General features: G+C 38.1%; 1 protein-coding gene across 1 annotated transcript; it reads left to right on the forward strand.

Annotated features, from left to right (window-relative positions):
* The first annotated feature begins 2,504 nt into the window (after positions 1–2,504).
* Positions 2,505–27,853, forward strand: LOC144451565 (receptor-transporting protein 3-like). Its single transcript, XM_078142442.1, has 4 exons — positions 2,505–2,723; positions 25,281–25,425; positions 25,971–26,174; positions 27,026–27,853. The coding sequence occupies exons 1-4, from the start codon at positions 2,533–2,535 to the stop codon at positions 27,152–27,154; spliced, it is 669 nt and encodes a 222-aa protein (XP_077998568.1). The 5' UTR covers positions 2,505–2,532; the 3' UTR covers positions 27,155–27,853.

The raw sequence follows: 27,853 nt of genomic DNA on the forward strand, positions 1-27,853 counted from the left end.
TGATAAAATTATTCTTTTATAATGTTGATGTCAATGCATGCATTCCATGATGTCACATTACAATTGCCTTCTGGTATAATTGTAGATTGGCATTCCCAGATATTTTTCGATACGTAAGGAGAATTACGTCATCGGATCGCTTATATGTTATATCTTCATACCAGGTTGAGTTTAGTCAATAGGGAACTTGCAATCCAGACTGAGCATGCTCAGACGCAAAGGACTATGGGGTTATCTGTGGTTATTGTAATACCTAATCAGGAGCTACCGATAAAATAAACCTCCCACAATGGTCAGGGTGCCTATGAATTAATCATTTGTGGTTACAAACAATGTAACATTATTGTTTACAATACTATATGATTAGTATTTATTATCACATTTCCCATGATGCAACATTCAACACGTATGCATCTATTCCGATGTCATTCATAGACATCCTGTCAAATTAGTTCTTTAGGAGGTCCTAGTAAGTATCTATTTGTTAAAATTTGATTTAATCACAGACCCTCCACCCACGTCTATGATTCAATACGGGCACAATAAGGTCAAAATTCAATACGGATACTGGATGAACTTTGAACTCACAATGAGTCACAGATATACCTAAAAATAACTATACCTTTCACGTGGATTCGAAGAATCATGAATATTCGAAGTTCATAGAACATCGCGGTCCATCCGTTTCATGAATACCCAAATGAAGGCATTCCCACAATTGTTTTCTGCCCAGTACAATAGCAGGTGGGGCTTTGAACTTGGCGGAACTCTAAACCAACGTCAAAGACATTTTCTTTGACTCATGTTCTTGTACTGAGAGTAATTCTGGTACCATTAATGCCAGTATCATCAAATCAACGAGATGTGGAATCCTTTAGAAGAGCGCCACAGGCGGCGAAGTTTTCATCACTTTGTAATTACAATGGAAACCAACTGCAGGAGTAGAAATAAATCGTCGTTTGGTGCGGGAAAAATCTTACTAATATTGCTACATTTTATCGTCTGGTTTAATAAATGTTAATCAACGTTACCCCATGTTCTTGTCTCATTAGATAAAATAAGAAGTACAGTTGTTACATTTGCATTGACATGACTGAAAAAAGTAAAACATTGTTACATTGTTACAATGTATATGAGCGGTCGACGATCTGCTAAGATAATGGTAGCTCACACAACGAAAATGTAAAAAATTCAGTGAGATTTTTGTCACGCTACGTGATGCATTTCCCTCGTCCTTGAGCGTGATATTTGAAATAGTTGTAGCGACAATCCATTCAATCACTGTTCTACTTATCGCGCGGGCCCTCTACTAACTAGTAGCAAGCAATACCCATACTGTATTAAAGCAGTTGTTGAAGTCGAAAAAGAAACAAATTGATACGGTCGAGAGAACCCAGTTTTCTACGAGGCAGTGAAGGTAATTGTTTCCAGTCTACTGTCTCGGATATCGGTAATGATTATAAACCATGGAGCATGCATGTTCAATCATGTGACATTTGTCAGTCGAAAAAAATACATTTTACAAATCTAATGACGCAATCATTCACGGTAAAAATTACGTCATCGGGGAAAGATATTATGTCATCGAAAATGACGATGACCATCGAAACATTGTCGAAATCACATTTAAGAAATGTGTCAGCACCATATACGGGAGAGGTCGTATTACGAATGTTTCTAAGTTTATAGTGAGTGTATACTACCGCGTACTTAGGATGATGGCCTCAGCTGCTCTTAGGGAGGAGGCCCGGGTATTGGCAAATTTTAGCAGCCAATGGGTGTTTGTTTTCCGGGGTTCGTTTAATTTCTGCTAGCAAAGTTTACTTGTCAATGTATCTTCTGATCAATGCTAGTAGAATGAACTAAAGGATGACTTCAAATGGTTTCAATGTGAAACAAAAAATACAGACGCTGAGAAAAGTCTAGACCGTTATAATCATTTAATACAACAACAACAACAACAACAACAACAACGACGACGACGACGAAAACAACAACAACAACAACAACAACATCATCAATAATAATAATAATAATAATAATAATAATAATAAAAACAACAACAACAACAACAACAACAACAACAACAGTATTGGTAAGATAGGAGAGGGACAGAGAAAATGGCGCGTGTACATTTATAAACAAAGAAATAAACAAATAAAAACAAAAATTGTTAGCGAACTTTAAAAAAATGGAATATAGTTCACGGGAATATAATATTATTGTATTGTATTGTACCAAGCTCTATCCGTTCTCCAAGTATGCCACAGTATGCATATTACTCGTTGTCATGGTAGCATAGTTTTAAGACAGTAATAGTATGTTACGTTTTTTCCCCCTCACGAACAATTCTTTTTATAACGCCGACGAATTGTTATAATTTGAGGAACTCCGTCGTATTATGTAAATTAACGAGCGGGACTTTCCCGAAAAAAACCCGGAAGTCACGCGGCGACTTCTGAAATGCGCCAGCTAGTGGTCACTAATTGTCACATGTGTGTATATACGTTGAGCGAAGTTTCACTTTTACCAATGCCTGAATACAGAGTGGCACCGACTTTACTCCCAACCAAGGAGAAACGGTCGAAGATTCCGACAACACCCCCGGAGCTCAGCCCAATGTTTCCCGAGAAACTTTCACCACCAGTCGTCGCTACGATTCCGGGTCACCCAGTGTTGGTATCACCCGGTCCACCACCGACGCCAACAGCTGAGTCCAACTCGTAAGTGAATACCCCTACTTGTTACCGTGCACACGATAGTTAATCTATCATGATCAGTTATCACGCACAACTTATGAATTATACGAGTGGTATTTTCATTACTTAATTGCAAAAAATTCGAAGGTCGATTGTTAGATCTGACAAACGCGATTCAGTCATTTTTTTTACTTGACTACATTTCGATTTTCAACAATGCGGACCAACTTAGCGTGACCTGAGCACTTTCGCCACTGTGTGAGCTACACATGGCAAGCAACAAGGAAGTACGTACAAAAACGAAATTTTTCGGTGTTTTTAACAAGGTTATAGGGGTCCCCTTTGTCTACAACAAATATACTGTTTTATAATATTAGGTCATAATTTTACCCGTACTTTATTTATAAGTTATTGTTCTGATAAATCAAAATCCACAGACCGAGCAATGTTACTTCCGTGTACGCATGGTGAACTCTGGACAGGTTATTAATACATTTAATGGTCTGAGTTAATACTCAGAAATTCCGAACAACACTAAGTCCTTAGGTAACAACCAAAAATACCGTACATGTATACCGTACATGATAAGATATGGCCATTCACTGTTTGTAGACACCTGTGGAGTCGCGTCCGATTATTCGGTATAGGCCTAGCTGTACGGTTTCGTTTGAAAAGCCTGCGAAACAAGGACAGGACGCGTTCGAACCCGCTCAGCTCCCCTGGTTAGCCACGCCGCGTCGCTGTCAATAGACTCGGCATTTTTCTCACAAGTGGGCGTATCAAGGAACAAATACAAACCGTGTACATAGCTAAAGAGAACGACATACCGCCACAAAATTCGACTTGAACCTGGGTTAAAAATAAATATTTATCAACAAATATGAGAGTCAAATTGTTTGCGTCGAAATCTAGAACGCTGTCATAATTAATGTATTTTATGATATATTCAATCAAAACTGCTTGAAAAAAGCCCACCGAAGTGCCAAACTAGTCTAAGATACAAGTCGTCTGTACCCATTTACTGCTGGTCTTATATTTACTACGACATTACGTGTAATGTTTTCTGGGTCGATACACTTCCAAAAGCGGAATTGGGAAGTTGTGGTTGTCATTTAATGTCAACCTTACTCGTCAAATAGCATCAATTATCTTAATAATCAACCGACTGAAACACATACTGGTACGGTGCAAGCGCACTTGCAGAAAAGCACATACTGCTTTCATCTGGCCGCTTCGTATAAAGTTATGACCTGTGTAAAGTTGACAACACAACACAACACAACACAACACAACACAACACAACACAACACAACACAACGAAACACCACACCACACCACACCACACCACACAACACAACACAACACAACACAACACAACACAGCACAGCACAGCACAACAACACAACACAACACAACACAACACAACACCACACCACACCACACAACACAACACAACACAACACAGCACAGCACAGCACAACAACACAACACAACACAACACAACACAACACAATACAACACAACACAACACAACACAACACAACACAACACAACACAACACTACATGCACAACTATGCTAGCTTTCTTTCGCTTTTCTTATGTTTTCCAATATATATATACACACCATAGCGTGTTCTAAAAATGCGAAATTATGAAATTTTGAATAAAATATCCATAGAAACGTAAACGAATTTATAGGGTACAAAGTATAGTAAAACGAATCGCTATTTTTATAACCCCTCCTACTTCATGAAACTCATAAATAAAACTGTTACAATGAAATCGTTGCGTAGATATAAATTCATCTCATATGTTGTAAACTTCAGCAACCAAGAGTAGCACTTGAAAGTTTAACGTCACATCGAACGAAATCAGAAATCTCAGCCATGCCCATAAATCTCGAGCTCGGTATGGACTTCCAGCAAGTCAAGAATTTAAAATTAGAATTAAAATTTCTACCCTACAAAGGAATCCAGTTAACCTAAAACAAAACCTGAGGCTCGTTTTGTCGTCTGCTCGACAGAAATGTTATCAGAACTTTGCCATTATGTTATTGTTTGGCTCAACAAAAACTTAGATACATTATGTTACTTTGTAATCATTGTACAGATGTACATTACCTAAACTCGAACACAGAAGTTGTAGCAATGTTGGTACAGATTGTTGTCGCGCTAGGCAATACAATGTAGCAATTTTAGAAATATTTTTGTTGCGGCAGACCCTGACCTGTTTCAGATAAACTTATTTCTACTGTAGTTGCGGAGAAGTATGGCACAAAATATCACTTTTCTGTAAACAATAGACTATTGATCCTAAAGCAAAAACGAAAGTCAGTGACAAACTGTGCTCATTTATTTAAGGAAAGGAAGTAAAATTAAGTACACACTATTTGCTTTCAGTTTTCATGGTAAGCTGTAACATATTTGATGGGATTCTTACGATGTTTTCAAACTCAGTTTTTAAGAGACAATCTTGTGTTACTTGAATATCACTTACAGCAACTGCTATTTTGAGTGCAATGCTGTGGTAGAAAATTAGAAGTAGGTAGAGTTGAACCAGAGGTCATCAGCACTGACATTAGTTTTAGTTCTGGTAACTAAAGTTTTGTAAAACCGTATAAGTTTATGTGCAAATTACCAAACATTTATAAACTGATGTGCCTTGATTCGTGATCGACTTAGTAAGTAGAAGCGATCATCGAATGAAAGTATCAGCTGATGTGCCTTGATTCGTGATCGACTTAGTAAGTAGAAGCGATCATCGAATGAAAGTATCAGCTAACGACGTAGTGTGCCAGTAATCATGGTATGACCTGTGCAGTGAATTCGATACATGTACGTAGTTGCTTTGAGCACTAGTCCTTGTAAGTTATCAGCATCATTCAATATGATAAAAACGGTAATCGAATAATCTGCTATTGACCTATGAAACTACACAAAATGGCTAGAAATCTTATTTTTAAGTCGCCATCAGATCTCTGTATGTTCATTCGGAGCATGTCAACGTATTTATTTGGATTCCATATTTCAGTCAAAGGCACGGTGATGCCAAAATATCGGAAATGTTAATGTGTCCCGGTCATTAGTTGCATCATACCAGTCAATGGTAACAGCAACAAAAACAAATGAACAACAACCACAATTGTGACAAATACAAAGTTTATAACTAACACGAACAATAACAAAAAGAATGACTAAAACAACGACAACATTGATAAATACAACAAAACAACATATACAAATGTTTCTCTTATCACACAGAACTAGAAAACAGCAACGATATTACAACGATTTATACTAAGAACGAGTTTATGCATATCCCGGGTCACGCAGGAATGTGTGTACAAAAAACACCAATCAACGCTTCCGTATATTGTTACTTCCTCAAATTTTAAGTTGAACAAATCCTTCTCAATTAATTTGTCAATTCTGAATTCGTTGGAAATGGTTTTATCGTGATGATTTGGGAAGCCATCTGTAGAAAGTAGATGCAAAACCGAAACTCGGCTAATTTCATCTGATGTGATGTCGAACTATGAGTTCCACTAAATGATGATATCATTGATGTGTCGTCTTCACTGATAAAACATGCCTAAAGTTTCCACATCATATTTGATATCCTGTTCAAGTTTCGAACCGGGTATGACTGTGTGATTTATTTGTTATATAGATTTATGTTTCATAGCGATATGAATACTCGCTGTCCGGCTTAGCTGATACTTCTGTTTTGCTGTCTGTCTGTCTGTCTGTCTGTCTGTCTGTCTGTCTGTCTGTCTGTCTGTCTGTCTGTCTGTCTGTCTGTCTGTCTGTCTGTCTGTCTGTCTGTCTGTCTGCCTGCCTGTCTGTCTGTCTGTCTGTCTGTCTGTCTGTCTGTCTGTCTGTCTGTCTGTCTGTCTGTCTGCCTGCCTGCCTGCTTTCCTGTCTATGTTTGTTTATCTAGATAGCACGCGCACGATACATTACACATCTTTTAGATCAAATCATTTTCTCCATTACTGGAAAATAAAATTATAAATTTGACAGAAAATGCACACAAAAAATGATGATGGCGAATAAATGTAGTTTAAATATGCAGACCAAATAGCTTATACAATACCACACATTTAAATCTAGATTATGTTGAAATGTTGAACTAATAACCATTAAAGAAAAGAGGTAGGCGGGTTGTCTGTTCGCCTGTAACGTCACAAAGCGTTTTTAGTGACATTTAAATCGCGATATCATGGTACAGATATCATGGTACCTATAGGTTATCTTTGGTATCGATGCGGTTTAGAGATGAGTTTTGTCATTTGGTAATAAATACTCTCTGATCTATGTTTCGATTTCAGTATCTTAAAGGACAATGTATAAATCTAACAGTGTATTTTCAATAACGTCATCGCAACGTCGGTCTGTTTGTGTGTGTATTGACTTGTCGCCAACAGTCCTTAATTTACATAACACGCGTGTTTTCCAGGAACTTTCGACGTTATTTCCCCACGTTTGTATCACGTGTATTACTTAAGTTTCTTATTTTCTATGTAAGCTGTGGGCGATAACATTACACAGTTACAATATACTATAAAATAGGTTTAATCGTATGCTGTGAGAGAGACTAGGTGTGGCTAGTACACTTGGAGACATAATCTTTTTATTTACAGAAATATAAATGTGTAAAGCTACGGTGTAATAATAAAAACAAGTACATGATATTAGGAAACGGGGATTAGAGGTAGTTGATGTCACACTGTTGGTTAAGAATAGTGCTTTCCACTCTGTGCGCGCTCAAAGCACTTTACAATTATTACCCCTGGCATGGATTTAGAGCGGCGTAACGGCCCTTTCTACTTCCTCAACTCCCTGGGGATTATACAACTCATTGCAGCCTCTATACGTGCATAGGATTAAAGCATTCATACTGCAACCTCTATCCTACCAGGTTCCCAATTATACAGCAGGATTGACTCGGCACTGTCTTGGTTCAATTTTTTCCCAAGGACTGTAGGAACAAACGGCAGCGACGGGAATCAAATTTGCAACCTGCAGATCGCAAACCAGTCACTCTAACCATTGACCATCATGACTCCTCGTAGTTGACTAGCAACTAATCAAGTCCAACCCCTGTAAACACACATTTCCCTAATTTAAACAAAATACGATATATTCGCTTTCGAAACGTTTAAAAACACTTACCAGCTGCCATACACAGACACAATCACATGTTGACATCTGAAAGACAAAAGAAAGAAGAAAATTATCGTCTACTGGTGACGAGTAAAACTACAGATATTTTTTAAAAACAATTTCTCATTTTGAATATTAGCTTGCTGCTATCGATTGGTACGTTAATCCAAGTCACAAACATGAAGTTTGTTTTTATCTGGTTATCACACACGATGCAACACAACTCATAACATGTACAAGTCAAGGTATTGTCTTTGAACAATATGGATTATATACCTTAGTCGTTCTAAGGTCACGCGGACAGATCTACGTCATGGTAAAGAGGTGCTCGAAATATGAGTCAAAACGCTCCAAAATACAGTCATTTGTCGCGATTTTTCATAAATTATTCTTCAGGCGGTATAATTATATTATTCCCCAATATTTGTCTCCATTCGGCTTGAAAATACTCGAGACCTGCGGGTTCTCAATACTCGTCTAGCGACTTGTAGTAACACTGACAAGGCCCCTTAGCTCACTCGTATTCTTTGTCTGACGAAGATAAATATTGCAGGGAATAATATCAAATTGTCGACGTCAACCGAAAACATGGATACAGTTTCAAAAAAACTTTACAACATTGCTATATATAGACGTCACTGTTATAAAAGTAACTTATGAAGAAATCGTAATTGTGGTAATGTTGTCAAAAACTCACTTTGGTTTTTACGAGAACTATAGTGGCCGAGTCTCTACCTTTCAAAACTGTACTTATACATCGATTTTTATTGTGTCATATGTTAATCGTTTAAAATAAGAAATTAAACATTTATGATGTTACAAAAACTTTCAATTTACCTCGACAATAAGCTTTGGAATAACTTGTTAAACTAGTATGTGTATTGAATAGGCAGCGAGCTAGCTAAATAAATGGACTAACAAACAAGCGGACAGACAGACAGACAGACAGACAGACAGACAGACAGACAGACAGACATAGACAGACAGACAGACAGACAGACAGACAGACAGACAGACAGACAGACAGACAGACAGACAGACAGACAGACAGACAGACAGACAGACAGACAGAAAATAAATGACTCACTACAGACTCGACTCACCTATTCTTAGATATTTGTAAAAGTTTGAAAAAAAATATGCATTTTGCACAATTTATGTACTTAACCAGACTATTCATCCCAAAGAATTCGAAGACTTACGCTCATTAAGAAAGCATTGGATTTTTAATCCGGTATAAGTCTGGTGGGTTCTCCAATGACAATATATAAAAACAATATTTCAAAAAAATGGTGCAGTGTTCCAATCTACATGAAACTTTACAGCTACAGGGGCCAATATGAATATGTGTCTGATGCCTAGTTTTGTCACCACCAGTTATGCATTTGATCATGTTGTCTTGTCAAAGATAAGGTGCTTGGTTGTCGCGAGTTTAGACACTTTGTGTACAGGTAAAATGTGGCCATGGAAGTTTTTATGTGTTTATATTACAGCTCCAGTAAAATGTAAACAAATAAGCTAATGGCGGCCGCACCTCTCGGGGTATACCTCTGGTTGTCGCTAATAGTATACGGGTGATGTCTTCCCCTAAGTTGTGCTTATTCTCTTTGTTTCTCAGGTAGTGTCAACGGAACACCTGCGAGATTCTTTTTTTTTACCATGCTTCAGGTTGTTCTTACAAGAACGTTCAGTATTGTGAGTAGTTTAGTTCGACTGTTAACTATTTCATTTTTCTAATTAAATAATTGAGCATTCTTCGGCATCAGGAGTGTTTCAACAACAACAACAACAACAACAACAACAACAACAACAAAACATAACGGTTTTGAATGTTTCTAACTAAAATGCGTCCACCCGATCACAATTTCCCTTTTCAAAGTGTCAACAGTCCAACGAAACCAAACCTGGAAAATGTACACAGGGTCTGTCAGACAAAAAATAAATCTTAATTATCTAACGACATATTTGTTATTTGTGGTAGGCCTTACAGGCTGAGAAAGAGTGTTTTTGTTTGAAGATAAGGAAAACACGACCCGATACTCTGTGCTGGTCATTTCAGAGGTCACAAGGTCATGCCTAATCGACCGGTAATTGTCAGTTGAGAGTGAATGTTGTGCGGGGGCTCAACGAATGACAATGCTTCTTTATTCGCTGGTTCGTCGTCTTTATTCAAAGTGAAAGTATATTTTTCATAAAATTGCATCACTATATCATATATGACGGGGACAACAAAGTTTGTTATAGATAAACCGACCAACCAACCATCCAACCAACCATGTACCGGCCAATCAACCAACATACCAACCAACCAACCATGTACCGATCGACCAACCAACCAACCAACCAACCAACCAACCGACCGACCGACCGACCGACCGACCGACCAACCAACCAACCAACCAACCAACCAACCAACCAACCATGAATGCATACGTTCTACCAACCCGTGTCGACAGCGTCATAGATATTATAAGCTGTGAAAATATTTATATTTGCACTCCAGCTGATTACCGTTTGATTTGCAATTTTAAAAGCTCATAAGAAGACACGTGATTCTCCGAAAATTTTCAATCTGGCCCACAACTTACATGCTGGCTGCAGGTGACAAATTTTAACAAATTGATGGCATGGATTGATTCATATTTGTTCACAGTTGTAGTGAACAAACACAACTAATTTGAGCTTCAAATATGTATATATAACATATAGGAACTGAGACTGAAAAAAATCATCACTGTTTGCGCAATGTGGAGCGCAAACAACGACGAAGTCTACGTATGAGCTAAAATGCGTGTCACAAAATTTGATAGGCATTGCAAATTCAAAAATGAGTTCTTTCTTTCTGTCTTGTTTTAAAAAAAAATCACGGTTGCGGTCGTTAATACATTGTATTACTGCCAACGTCTTTCTATTTGATGCTGAAACCGTGCCATTTTGATATCCCGCGCCGTTGTCCAAAACATGGCCGTCAAATTCTTCTGTCACGGTATAATTGAATTATGAATAAAAGTTGTAGAGCTCACACATGCATAAATGTGGACTTCTCTTGACCTAGCAACAAGAATGTAAATTAGTTCCTATATTTTCCTCGTTTAGTTTAGTTACAAGAGAATGAGTTTACCCTGACTTGGCTTTAATAACGTAAAGACGCAATTGTTTTAATATCAGTTCGTCAACCAACTAACATGAACGAAAAATACGAACGATACTTCAGAGAGTTGCTTCGCCACGTGCACATTCTTTAGTCAATGCAAATCTGTCGACTTATGATATGGTCGAACGAAGTAACCTGGATGTCCAATAAAACTGGTGAATTTCATGTTAGCTAAAATCACAACGACATGTTGATTGTCTCAGATTTTGAAAAAAACAACATCTCCGTGAATACCAGCTTCTTAATGCAGGTAGTAGTGGACAGACACCTGTTCGATCCAAGATGGCGTCGTTTGCTGTCTGCACATGGTGTCGTACACGATCTTCTAATGAACATCAGAATTCAAAACTATGGCGTAACGGGTCTCGTACAATTCAAGTGAGCTAGTAGATAAGAGCTTAGTTATTTTGCGTCATTTTGAAACCCTATGTCGAAATTTTCCTAAATGTACTCCAGTCTCGACTTATTTTCTATTTTTCACATCTGGTGTCAACGAATGAGTCACGAGGTGTATATTCAAGCGAATCATTTGTTTGTCAAACGCTCGATTTTCATCTCGCTAAACACATATACAACAACGTTTTGGCATAAATGAACTTTCACGTCATGATACGCCCCCTGTACTTTTAAAAACGTCTTCTGCTATCCAACCAAAATGTGTCCTCGCTACTTCGACTAGTATTAGCTGTAATAAACAATTCATATCTGCAGGGCATGCATACGAAGTTCTTTCACTGGACCCACGCACACGTATATGTACACGACGAAAGTTTTGGTGCTCGCTGTCTACAATCGAGAGATTTTATTTTCCATCAGCGATTTATTGTCACGACAGTGACAGTTTGTTTCATGACTGACGAATATATGACATGTAAAACAAATTATTAGTTGTCATAATTTATTGTGTTTTTAAGTTATTACGAGTGGAATCTTAAAACCAGCAATAAATTATGACAGCTAATACTTTGTTTTACATGTCATATTCGTCAGCCGTAAAATAAACTGCCACTGCGCCGTGAGAACAAATCGCTGAAGGAAAAAGTTCGCACATGATACACACTGATTTGTCTATAGTGGTAGATCAGTACAGTCCATGATAAAACTTTAGTAAAATATAATGTCTAGACATTTTTGCATCTGATTTCAACTGGCGCATGCGGAGAAACTCGGTGGTTTTTTTTGGTGATCAATGACGCCGAGTTTCTCGCCAAGCAAAAATAATTCAAACAACAAACCGTCACCCGAGTGAACCCAACTGTACTCAGACTGTAGCTTGATACAAGGACATGACCTTAGTTGACCTTTTATCTAGTGACAACTTCGCCAGGAAATTGAACTGTGAACATACTTTCGGTGGAGGGGAGGGGGGGGGGGGCAACAGTTCACAACTCACTAAGAATAATCAATTGATTATTCCAGCAAAGTTTTACTGGTTAGATTGTTTTGGGGGGTTTTCGCACAGTTTGCAATAATTGGTTGTTTCGTGTGGATACGAGTTCCGTATAATTATGGCGTGACTGGTTCTTATGTCACCATTCTGCCAGACATGGACACGGAGAAGTGATTTCAAGTCTATAACAATAGTAAACGAATTAGCATAATTGTAGTAGTGTTTCCCATGCGGGCGTTTTTTCAAAATATGTACAATACGAAGCATAAATTGTGAATGGTATACGTGATCCCGGACTTGGCAATTTTCCGAATAATTGTCTGCCAGCTGCATTTTGCGGGTTTGCATTTACATAAACCAAAGTGGTAAATAAAAACAAACACAGGCACACTTGTTCAGGTCATTATTGTTGCCAAAAAGGCAACGACAGAATAAGGAAAAGTAAACGATACATGTTAAGACAGTAAAAGGTGTGTATTAATTTAATTTTTCAAAAATCAGGAAGTTCAAACGAATAAATTAGTCATCACTGCATCACCCTTCTCTCCTCCAATACTAGTATCTCTTCCTCATTTGTCTGCCTGTCTATCTGCCTGCATGTCTTTCTGTTTGTTTGTTTGTTTGTTTGTTTGTTTGTTTGTTTGTTTGTCTGTCTGTCTGTCTGTCTGTTTGTGTATGGAAATGTTACTATGGTGTCTCTTTTTATGTATAGCACCATGGTTGTTTTATTTCGACGCGTAAACAACTACAGATTTTAGTTGTAGCTGTGACAACAATCATATAGATTACTGACACTACTTTGATGTACAAAAGGTTATCTTGGGTCTACGCCCAAAATATTTACTCTGTGTAGCGCTGAAAGGGAAGAAGTTCTAAGTATTACGTATGTTCTCCTATCTAGCCATCGGGATTGCATCGGATCTGAATCGGCGACTCGTCGGCAATGGTGTTTGAGAAGGACGAAACACAGTCTACTTACTCATCGTTGGTTCAATAGTTCACCACTGCCAACTGTGGATCGGAATGGCGATATCATCGCACTGGCATTATGCCGTTCCTTTGTTGATTGATATACACAGACTTTATTTTACCAAAGTGGTTCCCCCTTTTCTAGTTAGTATTATTCGTTGCCATGTTTACAGGCACTGTACACGGTATAAATAAAAAATGTGTGTTATTTATGGATTTAGTCGGTTTTACAACACTGTTGTCTTATAGATATAAAACGTGATAAGCCTACTAATGTAATTGTCTTTTTTACAATGGAGGGCAAAGGCAAAGGGTTCGGTGTACCGAGTTCTAGATATAGTGGCAATTTAAAACAAGTGACTGACAGTCAAACGAATAACAACCTGCTCTTCATATTCACTGGGGTTGAAAACATTCTTGTACTCAGATGTATTTTGGCGAATACTTATACTACACTACCTGTAACTGGAGTATTAGTTTATCCACTGACAATTAACATACTAATAATTAGACACTGTACATGTTAATTAGGTCAATTTCATCTATAAGTACTACAACAAAAGGTTGTATTCGTGATCATATTGCGGGCGCTGATTTTTGGGTGCGGACCACAAATAAATTTGAAATTGGAATGATTCAATATTGTTCAGGGTGTACGATATTACGACTAAGTCATTGTATCTAACTAAACAGTTATACAAAAACAGCCCACATATGCAACTTTAAGCCATCTTGAAATTTATTCTACAAATGTTACTTTTGAGCCTCAGCACAGTCGACGAAGAAAAAAAATGGACTTGTACCAAGAACTTACTCCTCAAAATTATTTAAGGAATTTTCCCCAATTTTTTCGCATGTCTAAAATGAATGAACATTGTAATTTTACAAAACGATGCTCCAACCATGTACCAGTCTTCAAAGTCGAGCGTCGCTACACAATGTTAAAGACATCCCACGTGTTCACCACCAGCACCACCGCCGCCGCCGCCGCCGCCGCTGCAACAACAACAACAACAACAACAACAACAACAACAACAACAACAACAACAACATACGTGCATAGACTCACGCATACGCATACATGCACATTCATATGCACATACACCTACACATACCTACAAACACAATTAAAGAACTGATCTAGTCATCTGATGACGGCAGAAGCATGAAACTCTGAGTTATGGCTTAAGACCTCCTAAGTTTATAAAATTATATTATATGTTTATACATTCTGATAGTAGTGTCAACGTTTGTCGTAAACTGACCCAGTCCCCAGACAGTATTTACTGTCGAGTTGAAGTGTATATCACGAACCAAGTGACAGAATAAACATGACCTAGTCTGGATTTCAAATACACTTGTACACGATGATGATGATATACAGGTATACATTATCAATGTGCTTTTACTCTGGTCATAGTGTTTTACCTGTCACAAGATAGACTCTATAAGTGTAATTACAGGCCTAGCTATAAATCAACGTACAGTGGTATATGTCACACAGTATACCTGATAAGGTAAAGGGGTAAGATTTGATGAGGTGATTAGACTGGTAAAGGATGGAAGAATAACCCTGTCAGTTGTAGCCAACGATTGAACTCTTCGATAGTTTGTTTACTGTGCAGATAGGTTATATTGTTACATTGTGAATACCGGTGGATACGAGAACTAGGAACTAAACCAATGATGTAATTAACCACGCAGTAGAAAAGCTAATTTTTCGGAAACATCATCAAATTTCTAAACTATTCTATATAAATTTGAAATGAATTCACACTTAGCGGTGGTGAACAAAGCTATTCGTACCTCCTTTTCACCTCACCTCCCACCCACGTGGCCCACTGAGATATGCTAAAATGTGCCCGTCCACTCGTTTCGTGTACCCCCCTTCCCCGGCCCCTCCATGGTTATCTATATGATAATATCCCATCTCTGCATCGCCCATTACCAGGGATCACCCTGGCTCCAGAGCTGCATGAGCCAATGTCCCATTTGGAGAAAATGAGTGAGACAATTTGAAAACTGTGTGGGACGGAAGTAAAAATATGGCAACTGTATGTGCGTCATGTGTATATTATACTGGTATACACTGTAACACACACACACACACACATATATATAATTGTGATCATAAGCCTATGGATTTCATATCAACTTTCATACTAGAATTTGCTACTGTACAAATAAACACAGTACATACACATCAACATATTAACTTCATGAAACATTTATTTCATAGGAAAATACCACGTCAACGGTCTATAACTCCTATACTTGTCTTGCATTGTACATCATTGTCCTTAACTGTAGATTTCTGCAAAGGGAGCAGAACATTTCTCCCTTGTCCTTATCGTGACGCAAAAACGACCCATACATAGCCAGCCAATTATTTTGAAATTTCCGGTTTGTCTTGCGACCTACACCAGGACATACCCATTCTTCGTCCTCACTAGCGAATGTAGTCGAATCCAGATTAGTTCCCAGCGAAGGAGTAACTTTTATACAATAGTCCAAGATAGAGCATTTGCGTTTCTTGGTCCCACTCGTACCAATCTGATATTTGATAGGCTGGTTTTCCTGTATTTACCTTTATTCCATCGTTATTGCGTCTTTTTCGTGAGTTTTTTTCCCCCGGGCGAATGCCAGTTTTTTTTCCCCGGGGAAAAAAAACTCACGAAAAAGACGCAATAACGATGGAATAAAGGTAAATACAGGAAAACCAGCCTATCTTATATCAGATTTTAATCAGATTGCACTCGTACTGGCACCCGACGTCTTTGAAAGCGCCATTACGTACACATGTACGTGTGACTAATCAGTAATGAACATTTACTGTATCAACTCCGTTGATTTGTCGATGAGCGCCTGCCTTCATGTCGGCAACCAATCATAGACACTGTTTGAAAGGGGCATGATGCAGATAAACCTTGCCGCCTGAGGGCAGCAAAAGACATGCGTAGTATGCGCCTTGTACGTTAGTAGTAAACAAAAGCTTAGATATTATGTCGCGTATCTATCACAGTGACGCGCTATTAGTATCGACGGTGCGATTTTGTGTCCCAATTGAGTTTTCTGGACGCGATATTTTTGTTTTTACAGCGCAAATAGCGCGTGATCGCGGCCCAGAGTGATCCCTGCATTACAAAGAGTTATCGCTGCCCTCCGTCCACTACACTAGGCACATATCCCTCTTCCCATGCCACCAGCAAATATATTAATTACCTCCGTTGAATTGCACAGTCATAATATATCATAAAACATGGTAGTTTGGGCTACAGAGGAAGGAATGACTATGATTTGACACTAATAGTCCGCCATTCAAGAGGTCGAGTTGTTTCTGTCCCAATAACCAAAAATGCGCATATATATCCACATTAACATGTAACATTTTCTCCAAATCCCCTAACGACTGAAAAGGTTTCTATTCCATGAAAAAATTCGTGCACTTTTTTGCATGAATAGCTAGCTTCGGTCGCTGCATGACCTGTGATATCCACCGGCCATATTTCGGAGGCATACAGTGGATGTGGACTCTAATTAGAAGATGTAACATTACTATAGTAACCGTATGTTTTTTGGCCGTACACACCCAATGTATGTTAGTGTATCGCCAGTCTAGGTGTTTTATTTTTGTGACGTATTTGATAACTTGAGATTATGTTCACACTGACCTCGTCTGGATGAGTCCAACTGCGGTCTACTAACCACAGTTGGAATCCAGACTAACACTGACCCCATTTTATAAACTACGGGGAGGTTCCAACCCTAACCCTGAAAAGTCACATGTACGACTTTGGATTGTTTGCATTCTGTGTAAATATACACGCGTCATTGACCCGTCTTAGAACTGCTTTTGCCAAACACCTCGGGGTTCGTGCCCTCGTTTCATACATTCAATTCACCAGATCTCATGTAATCCGACCCGTCTATTTTGCAACCCCTCGTGATCTTACTCTCTGTGTAAGTATGCATAACTCTTAACTGGTAACTCTCGGTAGGGCCCTACCGGAAAAAAATCAAAAAAATTAAAAAGAAAAAAGTGGGTGGGGCTTGACTAGAAGTCACAATACATTGCGTCATTATGTACAAAATGTAACAAATTAACTAAACTGGACAGCTTCAAAACACGTGTCAAAGATCAACATGACTGTCAAATACAAAATGCACATGTAGTATGTATGATGTACTGAACAAACATTGCAAGCCGCTACTAAATACAGTTGAACAAAAATATTATGTTCGCTGTATATCATTTTATTACCGTCTATTTCTGATATAATACACCAAGCCAACTCCTCCAAATGTCTGTTTTGAATGTGAACGTTTTGCGAATACGGACACGAGAGTTGACGCTTTTAACAAACTTCTTCGTCCTGTGTGCGTGTGAAAAGGCAAACCTGCCCTACATAAAACCGGCAATTAGACGTGCACTAAATGTAGGACGGACTCATGTCAGTACACAGCAAACTCGTGACAGGTTGACTCATGCATTATGACACCTGTATGATTCATAGGTTCCACAACCTCAGACAATTATAGCAATAATGATCTGAGCTTCAACATAGATAAGGATCAAGATCCATTTTATTTCTCATCCTACAAAAACAATTTTGCTTTAAATGGAATCTGTTTTGTACTCTTAAATGCAGATATTTCTAAAAAAAAAATGTCATATTGAGAAATTGAAGAATTTTCGCTACTGACTTGGAATTGATCGTACTGCTAATTTTGGCCAATTTAGGTAGAAGGGAGGGGGGTCTGAGGTATAACTAAAATAATTTAGTTTTTCATCCTATATTGGACTATTGATCTCACCCCTAACTGGTGCTGACTGTTCCCCTGTAAGAACCGCGAAAAAAGATCGTCCAGGAAACCCGACCACCTGTTGATTCATAACGTCGATTCTCGCCTAACTCTGATCCGGGTCTATACATATATAGTTAACTCTGATCCGAGGCGGTTCCTCATTTCTGTAGCTAGTAAATATGTTTAGACTACTCTACTGGAAAGATAGTGGTGTTATTTGGGCCCTACGTTAATTTAACATGATTTCAAATATTCAATTTATGTTCGTATTGTAATCAAAAGGGTAGCCTAAACAACCACTTAATATTTGCCTCACTTTCACAGTTCCATCTCCCCCCCCTCTCTCTCTCCCTCTCTCTCTCTCTCTCCCTCTCTCTCTCTCTCTCTCTCTCTCTCTCTCTCTCTCTCTCTCTCTCTCTCTCTCTCTCTCTCTCTCTCTCTCTCTCTCTCTCTCTCTCTCTCTCTCTCTCTCTCTCTCTCTCCATTCTTTTCTGGTTCTGGTCCGCCATTTTCTCGGGTGCAGTCACGACAGAAACATAGGTAAATTACATTTAATTTTGATGTAGTCGCTCATGCATACATCAAACTATAACACAACTAAACCTGCATGTGTATATTGTTACTGATGTTGCAGCCGAATTACATCGATTCGATGGAAACCGTTACGTCACTAAAAAATACCCACTTGTGTTTGCATCATCACTCATTTTAGGGTCAAACGGGACGCAAGCATACGCTCACATGAAATGTCAAGTCTGTTTCACGTATTTATAATTAGGTACATGCATTTACGCACGGTCAAAGGTCAAACTTCATTTAATGTCATGTTTGTAAAAAAAACAGATGTTTAGTGAGCCGTTCACTTCCTGGTTTAAGTCATTATAGAATGAGGAAATATAGAAGGATGTAAACACAGCCTTCAAAATTAATCAATTAGATGAAGTGTGTATAGGGTGTGGTCCAGGTACGTAATTCACCATCTCGACCACAGTGCCAAAGATCTTCGTCACTTGCACTAAATAAATTGCTATTCTTCCGTATTTTCGACGGATTCCAAAGTGGTGAATCACAGACATTGGATAAGCAAGAGACTCCACAAGGTCTATGGCTGAATCACCCAAACAACCCTTATTGACGAATTTTAGACAAAAATATATAAATTGATCCGAATTGCAGAAATCCAGATCAAAGTCTTCATTTTGCTCGAAAACCCAATACATAATATAAGTTCAGTAGTAGAAGCTAGAAATCTACAACACAATGCAGTCCGGCACGACAAATATCTTACTAAGATTGCTGATTTGTTTTGGCATGAGCTACTTTAGGGGATTCACATCCGTATACGCGTTAATGTGTAACAATTTTGTTTAATATTTGTCATGTCGTGCCAGACGATAAAATGTAGCACTGATGGTTAGATTTCCATTGAGGCAGACGATAAAATGTAGCACTGTTGGTTAGATTTTTATTGAGGCAGACGATAAAATGTAGCACTGTTGGTTAGATTTTCAGAGGCAGACGATAAAATGTAGCACTGTTGGGTAGATTTTCATTGACGCAAACGATAAAATGTAGCACTTTTGGTTAGATTTTCGTTGAGTCAGACGATGAAATGTAGCACTGTTGGGTAGATTTTCAATGAGGCAAACGATAAAAAGTAACAATTTTAGTAAGCTTTTTTTTTTGCAGTCAGACGATATTCTTTTTTTTTTCAGGTTGACTGGCTGGTTACTTTTAATGATCAATCGATCAGCTTTTATTTATGGGATGGATGCAGCCATGACATGTTATAGAAATATTAGATTATAAACAACGGGAGGATTCCATTTTCTTTGTTTAAATTTTCCTAGTGAATTTCTTGAACACTGACGTCAGTCAAACATGAGACCACAGTTACAAACTGACTGTGGCACTTTGACTCTGGTTTCCTGGAAGCCTTATGCCGCCCCTGGGTCTTATGTTTTCATCGCCATTTTGACATATGTGTCGTTTTGTACGCTATCTTGTACTTGCTGATACAAGGCGAGCAGCCTACACAAGGGCGAATCTTGCAGTCCAAAATTGACACTGGCGCACCGTACGTACATAGTAACTATTACTCCACAGTCCTAAACATAATGCTGTGACGTAAAGTGGTTGAGACCGAGCCCACCAATATGATTGTGCAATACTCAAAGACCATTATATAGAACCATAGGTCCTAGACGTAGTAGGGTCTATGATAGAACAATATGGCTGACAACTGAGATACATACTTTAGGGGAATGGTAGAGATCAAGAAGACGCTTTGAATTGAAGTTAGTGAATAGCCCTATAAATAAGGAATAAATGCTGTAAACCACCAGCAACAAGATATCAAGACACGGCAAAGCAACAACAACAACAACAACAACAACAACAACAAAACAAACAAACATACATACATACATACATACATACATACATACATACATACATACATACATACATACATACATACATACATACATACATACATACATACATACATACATACATACATACATACATACATACATACATACATACATACATACAAACAAACAAACAAACGAACAAAGGTTTTAAACACAATATTAAAACGAGCAAAGAAAACTGAAGATACCACATATGAGTGTTTGAGCGCCACCGATGCATTTAGTGCCTGGTAATAAATGATTTGTAACGTGCTAACTTCAATTGTTCATAGAAGTTATAAAAACGTGGCAATTATGTTATAATATCGAAATGTTGACGAAGATATATAAACGGATGTTCATAAAATATGGTTGAAATAAAGGCCGCAATCACGAGCTCAGTCTAATGCTGAATGCATGACTCTTTTGTTGATGAAGAAATTGAGCTCGCACTGCCTCTCACTTTTTGTACAGTACATTTGTAATGCGTAGGGATCCGGTACACAACATTTGTTCTCAGAGGGCGAGATTTGTGAAGTATTTTGTATGCTATCGTTAGTTTCCTGGTTCGTGTCCGGGCAAGGTGATCACACGATGTCCCATTGTTGTTTTGTTGTCGCGAGTGATTGATGTGTTTCTTTTGAATTGATGCTTTGGTTTGGTTGGACGTTGGTCTTACTCAAAACATGTTTGTTCAAGTTATGTTTTTGTCATCTGATACGATGTTTGATGTAACTAGAATTTAGAATATGACCTAAGCCATCACAGCAGTTGCTAAAAATACTTTTCAGTTTACCTGTCAAATTGTTTTTCTCTGTCTGTCTGTCTGTCTGTCTGTCTGTCTGTCTGTCTGTCTATCTGTCTGTCTGTCTGTCTGTCTGTCTGTCTGTCTGTCTGCCTGCGTGTGGTGCGTACGTACGCACGTACGCTCGTACGTACGTACGTACGTATATGTATGTATGTATGTATGTATGTATGTATGTATGTATGTATGTATGTATGTATGTATGTATGTATGTGAGTATGTATGTGTGTATGTATGTATGTATGTATGTATGTATGTATGTATGTATGTATGTATGTATGTATGTATGTATGTATGTATGTATGTATGTATGTATGTCTATTTGTTTGTTTGTTTGTTTGATTGTATGTTGTGTAAATGCATTTTGTTGGTCTTAGTCTTTCAATTTGTAATTCTTGACTCTATCTCCTTTTCTCCATTCATATCTATATATTTCCGTCGATAATTTTCTCTTGGCCTCTCAATTACTCTCAATGGTCCATCTAAGGCAAACTCATAGAAAAACCACAAGCCTTAAAATACCAATCTATCACCATTACTACTACGACCTGCACAAAGCCACGTCACGCCAAACCCGATAGACTATCACTCTCACTCCGTCTATATATAGATGCTGTCATAGCAGAGGTAATATTGATTCACTTTTAAGGAATATACAAGTTGGTGTACAAAAGTATTAGACAAACACTTTCTTCCATCTCTCTCAGTTGACTTAAACTGTATGCCAGAAATTACCAAAATTTCTGAGTTCGGTAACGACGAATTTAGCGACATAAACGATACATTATTCATAATCAACCACCGTATCAGAAAGTTACAGAGCTTCGAACAAAACAAACATATTTGGAGACGCTTGAATGTTCATAGTTTATGATTTCGTAAATCTCAGTTTGACAACAAAGGCATGTTTTCTGAAGCACACCCTTTTCTGTTGAGTTGGTCAATTGATATGTGTACTGTGTTGTTATATCGCTCGCTCCATCAGTTAGATAGACTGAATTCAATTCGCTATTGGGCATGCGCATCGCTGGCCAAAACGTGAACACAAGACACATCTAAACACGTATGTGTGCAGTTTCGACACTCGGTATATATTAACACATGTTTGGAATGTCTATTTTCAGGAAAAAAAATACAAGGCAATTACCACCGCTGCAGATCACGCCGAACTCTGCAAGCACATGCACATGGCTAATGTTAGTCATATCACGCTATTAGCACTCAAAATATACATAACAGTGAACACCCCCACCCCACCCGACACGCTTGACACTACTAAAGTTGGCAAGGATGCAATTGCTTATTGAATTTGCGCATGTGCAGTTGAAATTATTTTGCCCGTAATTGTGTCGAAGTCGTACCATCCTCGGAATGTCCCATTGAAGGCTTATTGTTAACGATATGTTTACTAGTAGCTGTGGACCATTCAAACGAAACGAAACGAAGCGAGTTGGTCCGGGACTTATCCAGGTACTTCATACACGGCGCCCTCTATAGTAAGGGCTTGTTAACAACAACAGCAGACGACAGTCGCTGATTTCGATTTGAAGGCTCATTTTGGATTAGGAGTAAAATTTTGGAGTGAAAACCAGTTGTCTGGCACCGCTATAGAAAATGTTGATCCAGAACAAAAGAATGGTTATATGGATCCACTAATAAACTAATGTCGTGACGCGGGATTGAAGCATACCTCTTTAGAAAACAACACAGGTCCTGGGGCGTTACATCTGTTTTTTGTCAGGTATGACATTCTGTATCATTTTCACAGTTCAATCTTGGCAGCTGCCAAATTTGTTGAACCGTCGGTAGATAACTTTCATGTACTCAATTTGCCACACCTTCTTGGACAAATTTTGTGACAGTAGTCACTTACGATTGTTTGTGTTGGAGTCAATTTATGTGATAAGTCTATTGTTGTTTGGTGTCAAATCATGTGATAAGATCGGCGTTGATCAAACATAGATTGTCACGAAAATAAAACACTTTTTTTTCAATAAGTGAATGATGGGTTCCGCTGTTACAATATAGGTGCAACCATGTGCTACAACATCATCAATGAAATCGTTATGTCAGTTTGAATAAATATCCTTCCACCCGAGGGTGTCGGTGATCCCGTTGAAGGAATTGATAAGAAAAGTGTTTACTTCAGATTTATGTTGAACCGTTGGGCGTTGGCTGAAAGGTCGTTCCATTAGCACTGATACTTTTGTGATAAAACTTCTGTCGACTCAGTAGTTCAAAAGTCTGATATATGCGTGTGACTATCAGAAAATACTAAATGATTCACATTAATGTATGACAAACTTGTTGTTACAAGTCATTCTCCGCTACCGTGCCGAGCTCTAGCCCCTGTCTGAGCCCCTATGCAACTTGAACATACACGATTCGCGGATATGCATGCAATGTACCAGCTTTTCCGATTCGAGTATGCCACGGCAGTGATCTAGACCCCTAGAGGATTTAAATAGATACTATTAACAGAAGTAAATTAAAAAAAAAAACAGTTATACCACAGACAAGTAAATTACTTGTCTGTGGTCATGCTTATTGCACACTGTCTGGTAAATGTAGACAAGGTTGTTTATCTGTCCATATGTTTGCATCAATCGTTTCGTTCTCCAAATAGCAAATGTCACCAGGAATGATAACACCCCGGGAATAACACACACGTGCCTATATCCAATAAAAAAAACATAGAATCAAGCACGGCGACCCTAATGGTTATTTATGAACAGCACACATGTACAGCCACCACTGACCTTTATTACTTTCATAAAGTATGCATTATTTGCACGAACACACGTCCTTGAGATATACTGCTACCTGAAGAGCATTTTAAGTGGCAAGACACGTAATGAGGTCTTGTTCTGGTCTATGTAGCTAAAGGTACCTGTGATCTGCTGAGAAAACCTAACGAGTCTGAAAATGTCTGCAGGACATAGCCCGAGACCATATACTTTGTTATCAAATTATGGAAATATTTCTTCTAAAAAACAAATTTACAGAACTTCAACAAAGTTTTTATTTAACCTTTCTTAAGTGATGCTTCGGACGGCGTACTAAGTTATAGTGAATTTTGTTGGAATGGATCCAAAATTTAGATAAATGGCGCTATACGTGATTCCACACTGAAAATAAATCAGTGTCCTGAGTAAATGTGTCAGTTGTCTGTATAGGGACTAAGTTATGCTTGCACTTTCCCCTGTTTGAAAAAAAAATGCTCGCACACCCTCTCACTGACCAGTCTATATATGGGTATTATCTTCCACGCCTTTCACCTAGTATTGCACTTTACTTCCACGACAGGATTTAGTGTTTGTGACGGGTATTTTTAGCGTAACCACTAATTCGTAGCATGCATAATATTTCTCACAGAGTGTCAGTTGAACAAACTTCTTGATTTATTATTTTGAACATTTTTTGAACCCTTAACAGACTGAAATCATAGATTATATTTTCCGTAGTGTAAGAACACGTGTCAATATTACTAGGATTAACGTTTATAGTACCAAATATCATAGATACTGGAAATCATGAAGCTGTTATGGGAATGGACGGGTCAAAGGTACATACACAATAGACAAAAATAAATCCAGACAGCGGTGTCATGAACTCTGGAGGGAGCGAGACGCTTTCCAATAATTCATTGATTCTTAGTGTGAATCGTTGTGGTGTGTCTGTTTGTCGTGATTAATCGTCACGTCTTTGTTCACTATAAGCTACATGTAATACCTTGGCAATAAAAAAAACAACAACCCACAACTTTAGTCCGATCTGTGCTAAAATATCGAATTACTGCATACGTGTCCACACGTCGCTTTACGTCTATCATTTAGTTTATGTTGATTGTTTAACTTTAATTTCATTTTTTGTTCAGAGTGGAGGCATTATGGCGCGGAGAATTCGGTCGTCTGTTCGTCAACTATTCACCTCATGCCTGGTATATTTCACCGACTGAACGACAACCTAGTCCTAAATGGAGAAGGTTTAAAGACAGTGCGAAAGTCAGATTTTGTTGCCAGGTAACCATTCTTACCTTGTATACCATTGATGCACATGCTCATTTACTCTTGTAGTCACGTGATGAGTCAGCACTCTGGGAGCTGATACCTATAGTACATCTATCCTGTTTGAAAATACAGATCTTAGATTTTTTCCAAAGGTATCAATTTTTCTGACCACTTCGATTTGTTACACATTTTCATTCAAATTTTGCAACACAAAGGCAAGACCAAAGAAGGGACGAACACAACAAAACGGAAAAGAACATGATGCGGAAAGGGATAAAAAGGACAATATTTATACCTTAATTAATTTGTTTGATCACATTTTGCTGATTATATTACGTTCAATCCACACTTTGATTACCGACACTTCAGATTATGGAAACAAATCTAGTTTTACTCTAGATGTGAAAAAAAGTTGTCTGGCAAAGCTATAGAAAGATTGGTCCAATACAAAAGAAAAATCCTATGCAAGCCTTATGACAAATTTAGTAACAGTAACCCCAGAACCTGGGACTGAATCACTGGCCTCTGACTTAAGTTTATATACTTTACTTGGACAGACATGTGGTCATGGCTGGACATCGATGAAAGGTCGGATCGTGTTCTGGTTTCATTACAACCCAACCCGTGGTGAAGGCTTTGTTCAGTTCAAACTATACGGCCAACAGTGTACACGATGCAACAACGGTAAATTTGAGTTCGCTATGTGGTACCCTGAGGAGGTGCAGAAAGTAATGGTTAATGTTTATAATCGAGTTGGACAGGTTAGTAATGCAACTCAATTTGGTTTGTGTGTGATGTGTGTGTGTGTGTGTGTGTGTGTGTGTGTGTGTGTGTGTGTGTGTGTGTGTGTGTGTATGGGTATGTATGTATGTATGTATGTATGTATGTATGTATGTATGTATGTATGTATGTATGTATGTATGTATGTATGTATGTATGTATGTATGTATGTATGTGTATGTGTGTGTGTATGTATGTATGTATGTATGTATGTATGTATGTATGTATGTATGTATGTATGTATGTATGTATGTATGTATGGATAGATGGATGGTGGCTGTATGTATGTATGTATGTATGTATGTATGTATGTATGTATGTATGTATGTATGTATGTATGTATGTATGTATGTATGTATGTATGTATGTTTGTTTGTTTGTTTGTTTGTTTGTTTGTTTGTGTTTGTTTATGTACTAGTTTATGCCACGCTTTAGTTTATATCTAATGGTTTCTAAAAGGGATACCGACTGTTACTTCGTCACCAACTACTAAAAGCATTGAATCATGTCTTGAAAACAGGAAGCACTCTGACCTGTTAGCTAGATATACTATTAAAGCGACATTACATAATTGTTTGGTTATCAAAATATCCAAGAATATTAAAGTCTCGATGACCGGTCTCTTTTTGAATATTTGACCACGTCCAATACGTCGTGTCTGCGCATATTTGTATTGATTAAGTAAGGAATGCTATAGTCAGTGATGACGTGATACACTCACTCACTCACTCACTCACTCACTCACAGGAAAATCGCAACTTTGCACTGCAGTGCGCCCTCATACAACACAGTGGATACTTTTCAGTTGTTTTGTTTTTGTCTTTCTTTCTAGGTGTACTATGGATTTTCCCAGCTACCTTATCGCGTGGATCGTCGAATAGGCAAGCCTAGGAAACCCCACAGTGCAGAGCACTGTCAAGCCTGTATGGACGGCGAGTGCGACAGCTACCGACGACCGTAAAACGAGTTTACGTATGAATTGACACGCCAAAAGCTTTCTTATGAGTACTTCAAGTCATTAACGGTGACAGGCTACAAGTCGAGGACACATTAAGACGATATGACTCCGAGTTCAGTACTAGTAAATTGGATGTCAATCCTTACACGGGCATAGACATCTCGCGTGAAATTTCAAGTCGAACAAATCTCCTTGTTAAATATTCATTCCTATGTATGTGACCTTTAACCCTGATATGTTAATGTATTACCATATTGGAAATGAATATCGTAAAACACGGCCATATTTATTACATATATTACCAGTCAATGGCGGGACAATACTTCTCTGTCATTTTAAGCTACGACAACAAAATAAGAATCTGTAAAAGATGATTTTTTGTTCTCAAAGAGACGAATTTATCATTTCAAATCAGATTCAAAATAAATAAGAAAATCATATAGATATGGAAAGCAGCTGGACTGCGAAGTTTTGATTTATTGAAAATTTTGACGACAGTATTCAGAATAATTGGAATTGCGCGCCAACTGAGTTGGAGTTTCACTATTGTCACTTCTAAGATAAATGACAGAACAGTATCCTTTTGACAGGAAGAATGTTCGACTTCAAATAAAAAGATGTGTTCAGTTCTTATGACTAGGTGTTATGACCAGGGTAATCATTAGGGGAGGGGAGAAGAAAGTCGAGTCTTTCTGATAATCA

This window comes from Glandiceps talaboti, chromosome 21 (genome assembly GCF_964340395.1).
Source record: "Glandiceps talaboti chromosome 21, keGlaTala1.1, whole genome shotgun sequence".
Taxonomy (NCBI): Eukaryota; Metazoa; Hemichordata; class Enteropneusta; family Spengelidae; genus Glandiceps; species Glandiceps talaboti.

Excerpts from the sequence above, each read along its gene's own strand:
- LOC144451565 (XM_078142442.1), top strand. The coding sequence starts at position 2,533 with ATGCCTGAATACAGAGTGGCACCGACTTTACTCCCAACCAAGGAGAAA. Across the intron at positions 25,426-25,970 it reads AAGTCAGATTTTGTTGCCAG|ACATGTGGTCATGGCTGGAC; the intron begins GTAACCATTCTT and ends TTACTTGGACAG. Across the intron at positions 26,175-27,025 it reads TTTATAATCGAGTTGGACAG|GTGTACTATGGATTTTCCCA; the intron begins GTTAGTAATGCA and ends CTTTCTTTCTAG.